This window comes from Asterias amurensis, chromosome 12 (assembly GCF_032118995.1).
Source record: "Asterias amurensis chromosome 12, ASM3211899v1".
Classification (NCBI taxonomy): Eukaryota; Metazoa; Echinodermata; class Asteroidea; order Forcipulatida; family Asteriidae; genus Asterias; species Asterias amurensis.
In genome coordinates, this window is record NC_092659.1 from 1,120,648 (window position 1) to 1,133,807 (window position 13,160).

Sequence of the window (13,160 nt, forward strand, 5' to 3'; positions counted from 1 at the left end):
CTTGCATTTGCAATACAAACAAGCAGGGGATCGAGGATGCACAATAGGTCCCCTGGGGATAGGTGAATGACAAATGCAAAGATCTAGCTAGATAGAGAGGGCGCTATTCATTATTTGTGATTGTAAAATTAAGAATTAATTTCGTTGAAACATGATCACATTGTCATTAATTGTGCAATCTCCGATTTTGATGTAAACATGGAGAGAAAGCCCACGTTAGGTAAGTGACATTGATTGAGGGTGCTTACTGAGGCCTCTTTGGAGAAATTTGGCATGTCTTGTATCGGTGAAATGTGGCTTGGAAAAGTTTCCGTATGGCGCCACCACTTTTTCATTTGATATGAAATAATATAGGAACTTATTTACCTGATTTAAATCCCTTTTTCTAAAAATGAGTGAAAAAGTGGTGGCGCCATGCGGAAAGTTATCCCGTGGGGAAACTTGAGAGTAAACACATGGTCTGGTAGTGAAGTGGCCAAAATCATCTAATTAATTGGAAAAAACACATCGAAATAAAAACAACAAAAAGAACAAGTAACCACAACCATACCATGCCAACCAAGTGAAAAAAATGACCAAACTTTCCTACATTTTTTTTTTAAAGCACCCAAAAGCAATTGAATAAATTCATAAAATAAAACGGTATTACTATTAGTTTTACTCGGAAATCAATTGAGGTATTTTTTATATTTTTTATGAGAGTGGTGGCAGGATATGGAAAGTTTTCCCCACTCTGTTTTTTAGCATCTACCCCAGTACTATATTAGCATGATTCGCTATCGAGACATCAGCGGAATGCGCCTCTTATCTAGGAGGAGCGGTCTAGATCATGGATGAAGGAACTAGACCCTACATACATCTGCGGTCATGCTACCCCTAGAACTATGAGGTTTGTTCTGCTATCGTCTCCCCATGGAATGAGCCTCATACTAGTTCTACTTCTAGGACTAGAGTATTCGGTCATCATACAAGCACGACCCCAGATGTCGGTCACGACTGCAGATGTCAGTCATCATCATCATCATCATGTCAGTCAAATGTTTGAAAAATGTAGCACAGCGCCCCAGTTCTGAATCTATTTGTTGACCTTTTTATGTATGTTCAACTAATTGTTTTGATACAGAAAAGTGATTGCTTGGTAATATCCGCTCCTCTCGAATGAAGTGAGCTGACGAGTCATCATGGGAGTGCAAGGTTTATGGAAGCTCTTGGAGTCGACAGGACGACCCGTTACTTTGGAATCACTGGAAGGAAAAATACTTGCAGTCGGTATCCTTGCAAATCATCAATAATGTTACAGGAAAATAAACTGAGAATTCAAATTACAGTTAATGTAATCCAGTTAGGCGTTAACTTCATGTACAGGCCTTTGGCTTTAGTGTAAGGAGAGGGCAGGGGTAGGCCTTACTCCTAGAACTGTGAATGAGGTTCATTCTGCACAGGAGGTCTCCACGTCAGAACGAATCACATAGTCATATAGGTCTAGGAGTAGCCTGCACCAGTCAACTGGGGCCAGTCTGGGCACTGTATTAAAACGATCGTCCCAGTTACTGGATCTAGGGCAAGGCAGCTTTTCATTGAACGGTAGGAACATCTAGGAAAATAAAGAATGTAATTTTCTATTGGAACATTTCATAGGGCACTAAGTTATTGTTAAGGGGCATGGATGCAATTAGATGGAATCCTGTGAAAAGAAGTCCACTGGCATTTCACTTTGGCAAAGTACTGAGTTAGAGTATACAATGCTTTGTGGTGTACTTGAATGAAAACCAAGTATTAATTGCCCTGTGTGTTATTCCGATTACAATCCTGAGGTATTTCAATAACTAGATGTAAGTCTTTGGTTACATCAAGCAATGCGGGGTATGAGAGATGAAGGTGGTAACGTCAAAGCCAATGCTCATCTTCACGTCCTCTTCAACCGCATCTGTAAACTGCTTTTCTATCGCATCCGACCGATCTTCGTATTTGATGGCAGCGTACCTGAACTCAAGAGGCAGACAATGGTAAGATTTCACATGGGTTTATTGATGTCAACTTTTTAAAGGAACACGTTGCCTTGGATCGGTCGAGTTGGTCTTTGAAAAGCGTTTTGTGACCGTTTGTTATAAAATGCATATGGGTAGAAAGATGTTGTAAAAGTAGAATACAATAATCTACACAAATATGCCTCGAAATTGCGTGGTTTTCTTTTTACCTCGTCCAATAACACGGTCGGCCATTTATGGGAGTCAAAATGTTGACTCCCATAAATGGCCGACCGTGATAGTTCGCGACGTAAAAAGAAAACCGTGCAATTTTGAGTGATACTTGTGTGGATCATTATATTCTACTTTTAAAACATCTTTCTAACCATATACATTTCATAACAAACGGTTTCAAACGCTTTTTATAGACCAACTCGTCCGATCCGAGGCAACGTGTTCCTTTAAGGTTCAACTAGTTAATTCATCGTATTAGAGGGTGAGGGATTACGTGTTTCATCCTTGAGGGCGCTATTTATACAAAAACAAAGCGTAAAAGAAGGTACATCTTTCAGTAAGTCCCCAACCACTTATCTCATTTATCAAGCAGAATTTCATTTTGTAATTCTCTAATTGCCCCATTATTTTTTTTCAAGGTTGCCCGGAGACAAAGACGTGAGATTGCTGCTGGAAAATCCAAGAAAACATCCGAGAAGCTGATTAAGAATTACCTTCAAAGTCATGCCCTTCATGCCGTCTTGGGAGAGGCTGGGTAGGTCCTTGAATGATTTGGGCACTTATTTGAGGATACAAATTTCCACAGATTTATATTAAACTTACACATTTAAAAGATAATGATGGTCAAAGTTCCCTTAAAATATTAGTTGCGGGGGTGCTGTATTTTTTGAGAAAATAGTTTTAAAAAATCACAAACATTATTTTAGCATATACAACAGCTTTACACGACTCTCCTGAAAACACCGTCTGTGATTTTTACTTATGTCTCAAAAACTTGACGACTAATGAAGCTGAAACTCTAATGAAGCTGAAACTTCAATTTCAATGCTCTGAGCAATTTCTCTTCTTTTAGGTAGAGAGTTTGCTGCCCCCATTTACCCAGACTGTATTATTGTTTTTAATGTAGAGGAAGTGGTCAGAAGAAGACGGCTCCTGTACTGAAGAAGATTGTCTCCACTGAGCCCAATATGTATGAGTTGCAGCCCATCCCTCCTGTTTTATTGAATGAGAGGTAAGTTGTAGTAATCCGCGGGAATCTTCCTAGGTTTTTTTTTAAATTGGGGGCCATTCTAGACCAAAAATTAGGAAGCCCTGAAAGATTAACTTCACTTATTATTTCAATATTTTTGTATCAAGTAATAAACCACAGGGGTAAATTGCAATTAAATTTGTAGTTGACCAAAGAACAAGACCTTTCCCAAGACCTGTGAACAAAATCTACTTGGTTTACTCGGGTGGGATTCGAAACCCAGGACCTTTGCCATTATAGAGCAGATATGTTACGAACTAGACCACTTAGTTATCCCGGTAGCTTGAGGCAGTTCAAATCCAATATTTTAGCAGCAGGTACCGCAACATTTGTTAAATTTGCATCAGGGAATATTCTTTATCCCCAATGCAAATTTAATATCCATTAAAAGAGTTTTTTCTCATGGTTGTACAAATACTCTAAAGTTTACTAGTGATAGTCACTTCTCATTTTGTTTTATGTAGTGAATCTGATTCTGACGCTGAGGTGGATCCATGGGTCGATAGTCATCACCATCAGAATCTTCAAGACGTCGACATCGACTCGGATGACTTCAAAGCCTTACCTCCAGAGTTGCAACATGAGATGATCATCGAAATGAAAGAGAATCGGAAAAGAAACTCATGGGAGATGATCCAAAGCTTACCAGCGGTAAGAGGACTCTTAGCCTCGTTTTCAGTGGTGTACGTTCTCGCTGCGCCTTTTTTCACAAAGTGCCTTGCTCAATCCCCTGGGGTGTGTTTTTTGCGGTCGTAACCAATAAGTGTTTCGGATGAACTTGCAGTTAGTTGATCACTGGCCATTGACCAAAACAGTTATTGTTTACTACTGCGAACAACACATGTTTGATTTTGCAGTGTTCAAATATTTTTGATATTTTAATTATTCCAGTGGTTGACCCACTCTTTGTTTAGAGACAAATGCACAGCACGTGATCAAGTCATAGAGCAACCAGTCCCCTCTCTTTTTTCCTTGATCTTGTGTTTGCAGTTTAGGTTGACCATAAAAACATGATTCATTTGAGACTGGATTGTGTCGTAATATTTGCATTTTGACAGACGCGTACCAAGCACCTACAAGTGCTCAAAAGTTTTTAACAAGCCATTTAGTTTTCAAGAATTTTTTTTATAAATTACCATTGTATGTGATAATCTCATTAAAATATTCATGTGTTGTTTCTAGCAATCTGAGGAGTTCTCAGATTATCAGTTGAAGAAGCTGCTCCAGAAAGGAAAGATGACACAACGTCTTGACACACTCCGCAAGGAGATGAGCGAACGCAATGCTGGAGAGATTGCATCCATGCTTGATCTAGAGAGTGGAGGATCTAAAGAGGTGGAGGCGGGACGCATCATTTCTGAAGACGCTCAGCATTATCTTCTCGTAAAGAGACAATCCAAGATGGAGGACTCGACTCAAGATGAGGATGCTAGCGATCAGGAGGATGATTCTAAACCAGTTGCGGCCGTACGGGCCTTTCCACCAGATGATTTCAATGTCAGAGGTCATATGCAATCAGATGATGTCAAAGGTCAGGAGAACTCATCTCAGAAGTCACAGGAGCAAGATGTTATTAATGCTTCTGATTCAAAACCTGATGAGGAACATACAAATCGAGAAACAGAAATCGCACAAGTTGTGAAGAATTTCTTCAGTGCCGTGCCGACAACAAGCTCAGCTACTTTAGTGCAGATGAAAAAAGTTGAGACTGTTTCACCAGATGTTATTGTTTTAGATCATGAAGACATTGTAGGTCATAGGTCAAGTGATGGACAAAATGTAAGTCAAAGGTCAAGTAAAGAGGAAGTGGTCGTACTTGACACTCCTCAAAAATCATTAAGAAAAGATGAGATATGTTTCCACGGTGGTGATGAAGTCATCATTTTAGTTGACGAACTTGGCCAATCAAAACCAAGTTTAACTTGTGACCCATCAGCAAGCTCAACCAATCAGAGTGGAGTTTCATTGAATTTAAATACTGCTGGGAAGTTGGGATCAACTGAAGTCGATAAATCTCTTGCACCTCAGGCGGTGACAAAAGTGTTGCAGCCTGCATCATCAGTTGTTATATCTGTCGAGGACCAAGATGTTAGCGACAACCTAAGAGGTTCTCCCAGCAAAGAAACAATCACGAAAGACACTTCCTCAGAGATGGATGCGAAGAGAAAGAATGTAGAAGATGAAGGAATGCTGGACTCATGGAGTGATGGTAAGAGGTTATTCCTTGATTTTATGCCTAGAAAAAAAAACAATAATTTTTTGGGGAATGTCATGGCCGAGTGGTCAAGTACACTCAAGCTTAAGTTTTTCAGATCGCAGAATGTGGGTTCAAGACACTTTTCCTTAAGCAAGACACTTAACCAGTATTGTTACATTATTCAGATGGGATTTAAATCTTTATTATTAATTTTTTATTATAGTGGCTTTATGATTTAAATGTTTCCAGTTGCCAATGGAATGGTTTGTTTTTAAATTACCTTTTTACAACCCCTTTTATAGATGATGACTTCATTGAGATAACAGTTGATCAAGTCGGCCATAGACAAGAAGATGAACTATTTCCAGCCAGCGTATTCATACCATCAATGGATATGAGTAAAGAAGCACGAGCCGCATCACCTAAAGTAGATATCAATCCACTGGAGTCAAGGTTTGTAAGAACTATGTTTATGACAAAACTTCACATCGGTATTTATATAAAATCCTGTGCCAACTGTGGGTATTATTTTTGGGGGGTTTGTTTGAGCTTCTCCAGTATTTGTTTTCCCTTGAAAAACTTGTTGTGACAATGATATCTCGACTTGACAAAGGAAAGACAAAAAAGGTTCTCATAATTATTCTGGGATTTGATGTTGTCGGGAGAAAACGATTGAGTAGGCACTTACCGTGATCTCGGCCTAGGCTGTATTATTATTTCTATTAAATATAGCACACCATTTGGTGACGTTGCAGAAGTGTAATATATAGCTTGATTATATTTGTGTAGGAATGACGATGACATTGTTGCCATGGATACTGAAGAACCAATAGATGAGAATGAGGAGAGAGAGGTTCACCAAGGAGTTGAAGAAGATGATGAAGAAGACAACAATGTAGATGAGATGGATCAAGACGTCTTAGAGGATGATGAGGAGATACATCAGGAGGAGGATGAGGGGCAAGATGACATCCAGATGGAGATGCAACGAGATGCTGCTAGACGAGAGTGGGAAGCCATGAATGTTGTAAGTCCATTCACATTAATTGACTGATTCATTAGGCTCCGCCCACGACGCACGTGTGAGCAAGAACACTCCAATGCCATTCTGCACAACTCTGCCGCGCGCGCCAAGCATACGCACACACATGTCAGACTTTATTTTGTCGGACTTTTGGTGGCGCATGGGTTGTGATTGGTCAATATGCAATGGGCCAGAGCTGAGTGGATCAGTCTATAAGTGTGACCATGTTCACTTTTCTTTTGAGCAGTGTTGGTTCTGAAAAGAACAGGTGGTTGACAACGTTTTGATCAGTATGTTCTGATCATCTTCAGGAGACCGCTAGACTCTGTTGCTATATGCTGCCTTGAATATTAACTGGTGGTTGGGCTTGAAGGCAGGAACGGGATAAGCTGGGCTTAGCTCGATAAAGTATGGAGGCTGGAGCTGTGACTAAACCTCAACTGAAACCTGTGGGTAGGGAGTGTTTGCTCACTGAACTGAATTAGAAACTTTAAATTTAAATCTGAAACTTCCTTGCTTGTCTTCTCTCCATTGCGTTCTTGTGCAGTAAATAAGTTTGCTGAGGGTCCTTGGCTTCACAACAAGAATAAATGAAATGAAATGACAAACTGTGATGGTTTCTTAAGGCAGTGGCTAAAGAAGAAATATTTTCCTTCTAAACCTTTTTGTTTTTGCTTATTTGTCTAAGAATGAGGTGTCAAATCTTGAGGGAAACTTGGAGAATCAGCGTGCCGTACTTCAAACAGAGAGAGGCAAGCAAGAAAGAGTTGCTGCTACTGTGACAGATCTGATGTATTCAGAGAGCAAGGTAAGATTAATGAAGGGACGAGGATGGACCGGGAGGTAGAAGTTAAGTCTGAGTTAAATTACAGCAGTGTCTGGTATTTTCTGACACTAATGTGCCTAAAGGCAGTGGACACTATTGGTAATTACTCAAAATAATTATTAGCATAAAACTTTACTTGGTAACGAGGAATGGGGAGAGGTTGATAGTATGAAACATTGTGAGAAACGGCTCCCTGTGAAGTGACGTAGTTTTCAAGAAAGAAGTAATTTTCCGCGAATTTGATTTCGAGACCTTAGATTTAGAATTTGAGGTCTCGAAATGAAGCATCTGAAAGCACACAATTTCTTGTGACACGGTGTCTTTTTCTTTCATTGTTATCATTGCAACTTCGACGACCAATTGAGCTAAAATTTTCACAGGTTTGTTATTTTATGCATATGTTGACATACACCAAGTGAGAAGACTGGTCTTTGACAATAACCAATAGTGTCCGGTGTCTTTAAAGATCAACTTAAACAAAATAAACTAATTTGACTATCCTTGGTTTAGTTTTTATTCAGTTATTATTTAAGTCCTCTCTAGGCCCAATTTCATAAAGCTGTTTAAGCACAAAAAAGTAGCTCAGCATGAAAAAGTAGCTAAGCACAAATAATCATGCTCACCCGAATAAGGTTACCAACCAAAATACCCTCTCGTGTGTACTTTCTGTGGCTGGTATCCTGCTTATTTTTGCTTAGCAAAAGTGTTTGACCAGTATTTTCTTCTTAAGCACCTCTGTGACATTGCGCATAGGGCCCAATTTTACAGAGCTGTTTAAGCAGAAAATGTTGATTGATGATTTTCTGCAATATAGTCAGTTTGGCTGGTTAGCTTTTCTGGTAAGCATAATTTTATTGTGCTTAGCGACTTTCTGTGCTTTAGCAGCTCTATGAAATTGGGTCTAAGTTAAGTTTATTTGTGTTTGTACAGGAGTTACTTGAGCTGTTTGGAATTCCATACATCAACAGTCCACAGGAAGCTGAGGCTCAGTGTGCATTCTTAGACTTGACGGACCAGACTTCTGGAACGATAACGGATGATAGCGATGTCTGGCTGTTTGGAGGAAGGGTTGTCTACAGAAATTTCTTCTCGAAAGGGAAGGATGTGGAATGTTTTAAGGATGTTAATGTGGAGAAACAGATGTGTAGGTTTCCTTATTGTTATATTACCAAATAATTATGTTTTTACCCTTACACTGATGTGTATTAAAGCACTGTGTTCCAAAGTTCTTTTAAAAAAATCCACAGGCAAATCACTCGGGGGGGATTTGAAACCATTAATTTTGCACTAAATCACTGCGGTGCCCACTGCTAAGGATTCAAACAGCCTTCAGCCACCAGGCTATCTCAATGTAAAATGGTAAGACATCTGCCCTATCAATGCAAAGGCTGTGGGTTTGAATCTCACTCGAGAGATTTATTTGCCTGTGCATGTATGTTTCACCCAGTATCAGCCCCAGGAGTAGGTGGCAACGTGGCTCTGGTGGAAGTTAGTTGATTCGGTCGACAGCCCTCACCTTAAAGTGGTCATTCGTGGCTTGTAATGTGAGGTGATTCCTCAAAAAAAGTGTAGAAGTTCTATATGATTTTATTGTAATGCTTGCTTCTTGATTGCCTGTTGGCAGTGTTGGATCGATCAAAGTTGGTTACGCTAGCAATGCTTCTCGGCAGCGATTACACCGACGGGGTATCGGGTATTGGCTGGGTCACAGCGATGGAGCTGCTGACGGAGTTTCCTGGGGAAGGAATAGACTTGCTCAAATCTTTCAAGTAAGTAAGAAAACTCGGAAACCATCTGCTCAGGACTACAAGGTCGTCAGTGAATTTTTATGGATTTCATAACACTTCTTTTGGGTTTTTTGAGCTCCTGGTAAATGGAGTTTATTGATCAACAGTGGCCTCCAAAAAGTTTGTTTGATAAAAAGAAACATTTATTTTCTCAGTAAAATATTTGTTTGTTGATTCTGATTTATTTTGTTTTCTTCAAATTTATAGGCATTTTTTATTTAATTAATTTTTTTATTAATATGAGTATGGAATTGCCATTAAAGCCATTATACACTTTCGGTAAACAGTATTGTCCAAGGCCCACACTTCGTGTATCACAACTTATATATAAAATAACAATCCTGTGGAAATTTAGGCTCAATCGGACATCGCAGTCGGGAGAAAATAACGGGAAAACCCACTCCTGTTTTCGCGCGTTTCGCCATGTCATGACATGTGTTTATAACAAATCCGTAATTCTCGTTAACGAGAATTTATATTGTTTTACCGTTTTCTCAAAAAGTAAAGCATTTCATGGACTAATATTTCAAGAGAAGTCTTTCACCATTACCTTCTGTAAACCCTGTAAATTATTTGTAAATCTGTGAACTTTTTTTTTTTTTTCTGTACCGAAAGGGTCCAATGGCTTTAAGTAAGTAAGGTTTGTGGTTACACCATGTAAAAATCTTTTTTGTGAGTAGTGGCGGCTCTGAGAAGAGCTGTTTTGTTCTGCTCGACATTTGGTTAGTGTGCATTACTTAAAAAATAAAACTTAATTATTCATGACTAAAGTTGAGTTGAAATATCTTTATGAATCAAAACAATTTTTTGAATCTTTAACAGATCATGGTGGGACGTCGCTCACAAACAGCTGATGCCTCCTGTAGAATCTCAACTCAAAGGCAAGCTTCGGAAGTTAACCTTATCATCGGGGTTTCCATGCCAACGAGTCATCGATGCTTATTGGAATCCTGTCGTTGATGAATCTACTGAGACGTTCACCTGGGACTCTCCAGATTTGGGTCTCCTCAGGGAATATCCTTAAGCTCAATTCTAGGGTTGTGCATTTATGCTTTTTTTGCCAAAACGGTTAAAGGCACTGTGATTTTTCACTTTTCCTCAAATATTAATGAAGCTTAAACTTCTACAAGTAAGTTATATTCCATACATCTTCATTCTCAGTGAGTGGGGATTCATGTCATGGCCAAAAACCTTGATCTATAAAAGGTATCAAAACCCTTTAAGGTAAGAAAGTTCTTACGCCAACAAAAGGGGTGTCAATCATTCTTCCAGGATTTGGGGATAACATTTTCAAGAAAAGGAAGTTCTCATATTTTTTACTGCTGGCTTCAATTATCGTCAGGAAAACAACAATTTGGAAATGAATTTCAGCATTTTCTTTTTTATTGTAACCATTAACCAGGTAAACATCATAGCCCTTTTCAATTCATATAAACTCAGACAAACTGTCGAAGTTGCTTGTTTTCCTTTTGAATACTTTGAGTGAATTTCTCTTAACTTTTATAATCACTTTTGCGAGAGATAAACTCGGCTGGACACGAAGCAAGGCTGATGAGACTTTACTTCCAGTAATAAAACGGCTAAACGAGAAAAAGGTAAATTTCTGAACAGTGACTATTTTCAAGTTCAGTTTGAACTGTTCCTTTGTTTTATCTGTTTAAATTCCTATAACATAGGTCTTGTTAAAGCCAAAGTATACATTTGGTTTGTGACACCATTTGATTGTTTTAAGCCTATATAAATGTAGATGTATACAATAAAACTAACATGTGAAACTTTTATCAAAAGGTGGTTCAGTTTTTGAGATATTGCCGAAAATCCAAAGCGAAAATGGCCTTCACAGGAAGAAAAATCCATAAAAGGAGTACTCAATTTGAGAAGTGTTACCGACACTAACGCTTCTCAGATTCAAAATTTGAGGCATACAAACTTTTATATTTTTACATAACCACGTTCCTTATAGCTTTATAATATCAAAAGATGCTGTAGGCTTCTAACCCAAAGTTTGTATGACCATAAATTTTAAGAGTGATTACCAAATGTACACCTTCTCTTTAAATTTCAGATCCAGAGTAAGATCAGCTCTTTCTTTCAACTAGAGACACAACCTCGTCAGGTAACTAGCAAGCGACTTAAAAGAGTCTTGAATCGTCTCCGAAATCCTCAGCAAGCCAAGAAGGAGGAAGAGGAGAAAATAAAGGAAGGTGGAAAAAAATTGGGACGGGTGAGAAAGACAGAGACGGTTGCTAAGGAGATTACATCAAAGAAGAGGAAACAATCGTCTAAAGTTAGAAACAGTAAAAAATCCTCAACAAAAGATAACAATGGAGATGTTAGTGATGATGTTTCCATGGAAACCTCTGAAGAACGAAATGAAAATGTGGAGAGGAACAGGAAAGGTCGACGAAGAAACTTAAAGGTGATCACCGAGGAAGATGATAAATCGGAGTCTGCTAGTGAGACCCAGTCCTCTGAAGATGAGTATGTCTTACCTAAGAAAGCTAAGATCGTCTTGGAGGATTCTGGTTCTACTGTTGCTGGAAGACGCCGGAGAACGAGACGTAAGAAGGAGGTGGTTGATTACAAGGAGGAAAAAGAAGCCTCAGAAGAGTTTCTTGAAATAGGCGAGGCTATGTCTCAGAAAACTGAAGGAGTTATTGGATATAAATCACAAAGGAAGAACACAAAGAAACTCTGCACAAATGGAACATCTACTTTTGTTGGGCGAACTGAAAACCAATGTGGACAATTTGAAACTGAAGGCTGTTCTACAACATCTAATTTGAGAAGTGATAGTACTATTTTAAAATCTAAGCAAGGTGAAGTAACTTTGCATTCAAGTCAAGTAAAGAAGGCTAAGGGTAGACAAGTGAAAGGTCAGAGGGGAAAGGGTAAAGGTCATACTGGCCAGAAAAGAATAGGAAAGGTTGTTAGTTTGAAGGGTGGTCGAACAAAGGTTGGGCCAAAGTTGTCTGAGAGTAGTAGCAGTGATTCAGACTAAGCGTAAGCATGGATAAAATCTGCTAAGAACCAGCACCAAATTTCATGGAACTGCTTAATATAAGCACATAGAGAAACTCACTACAATGTATTATGCTTACCAGAATAGGGTTATCAGCCAATTACTACGATATGTCACGGGTAGAATTTTTGACTGGTATCCTGCTCATTTCTGCGAAGCAGAAAACTGTTAAGCAATATTTTCTGCATAAGCAGCTCTATGAAATTTGACCCAGGGCCTAATTTCATAGAGCTCCTTGTTATGTTGAGCATGAAAAGAAGCTCAACATAACAAAAATATGCTTATATACCACCAGAAAAAAAATTACCTGGCAATTACTACCATGTCATGTGTCAAAGAACCCAGTGCACTTAAAGAAAAGAGAAGGGGTTCGCCTCGGTGTTCCTGGCTGGATTGGCAGCATATTGCGCCACAGCACCTTGTAAAACCATTACATGGTGCTCAAAGGATTTGGGTACCTTTTAAAAATGTCCATATAGGTTTACATGAAACTTACAGGGTTTGAAGATAATGATAGTGGAAAGCTTCCCTTCACACATTACTTACTGAGGGGCTGTAGTTTTTGAGAAATGAGTGAAACAATGTCATGAAAATATGTTTGTAAATGATTAAAATAATTTTTGTCTCATGAGACGAAAAATCTTTTCATGACATTTTTTTACTCATTTCCCAAAAACTACAGCACCTCCGCACTTAATATTTTCAGGGAAGCTTTATAGTATCATTATCTTTAAACTGTGCAAGTTAAGTGTAAATCTGTGGACTTTGTATTTTTTTGTCCTACAAAAGTTACATAGATCCTTTATATTAAGGATTAGGTCTTATATCTCAAAATTCGCCCCACTCCTTGCAGTAATAATACCTGGCGCTTTGTATCCTTTGGCAAAAGGCGCGTTATAAATACGGTTATTATTATTAATATTAAAATTGTTGATTGGTATCCTGTTCATTTTTGCGTTTATTTCTTCTGATATTTTGTAGCAATGTGAACTTTCAAATAATTTATAAGAGGAATAAACTTCAACTGCCCCTAAAAGGGAAATTTATAAAGTATTGTGAAGTGTGTTTTCTTT

The 13,160-nt window shown here is 38.6% G+C and overlaps 1 protein-coding gene across 1 annotated transcript; it reads left to right on the forward strand.

Annotated features, from left to right (window-relative positions):
• The first annotated feature begins 100 nt into the window (after positions 1-100).
• LOC139945290 (DNA excision repair protein ERCC-5-like) lies at positions 101-13,112 on the forward strand. Its single transcript, XM_071942637.1, has 15 exons — positions 101-220; positions 1,124-1,269; positions 1,831-2,006; positions 2,621-2,736; positions 3,109-3,213; positions 3,696-3,882; positions 4,414-5,440; positions 5,731-5,881; positions 6,218-6,455; positions 7,141-7,260; positions 8,209-8,422; positions 8,903-9,047; positions 9,888-10,079; positions 10,576-10,660; positions 11,131-13,112. Exons 2-15 carry the CDS (start codon positions 1,182-1,184, stop codon positions 12,064-12,066), a joined length of 3,780 nt encoding a protein of 1,259 aa, XP_071798738.1. The 5' UTR covers positions 101-220; positions 1,124-1,181; the 3' UTR covers positions 12,067-13,112.
• Positions 13,113-13,160: the final 48 nt, after the last annotated feature.

Excerpts from the sequence above, each read along its gene's own strand:
- LOC139945290 (XM_071942637.1), top strand. The coding sequence starts at position 1,182 with ATGGGAGTGCAAGGTTTATGGAAGCTCTTGGAGTCGACAGGACGACCC. Across the intron at positions 1,270-1,830 it reads AGGAAAAATACTTGCAGTCG|ATGTAAGTCTTTGGTTACAT; the intron begins GTATCCTTGCAA and ends TTCAATAACTAG. Across the intron at positions 3,214-3,695 it reads CCTGTTTTATTGAATGAGAG|TGAATCTGATTCTGACGCTG; the intron begins GTAAGTTGTAGT and ends TGTTTTATGTAG.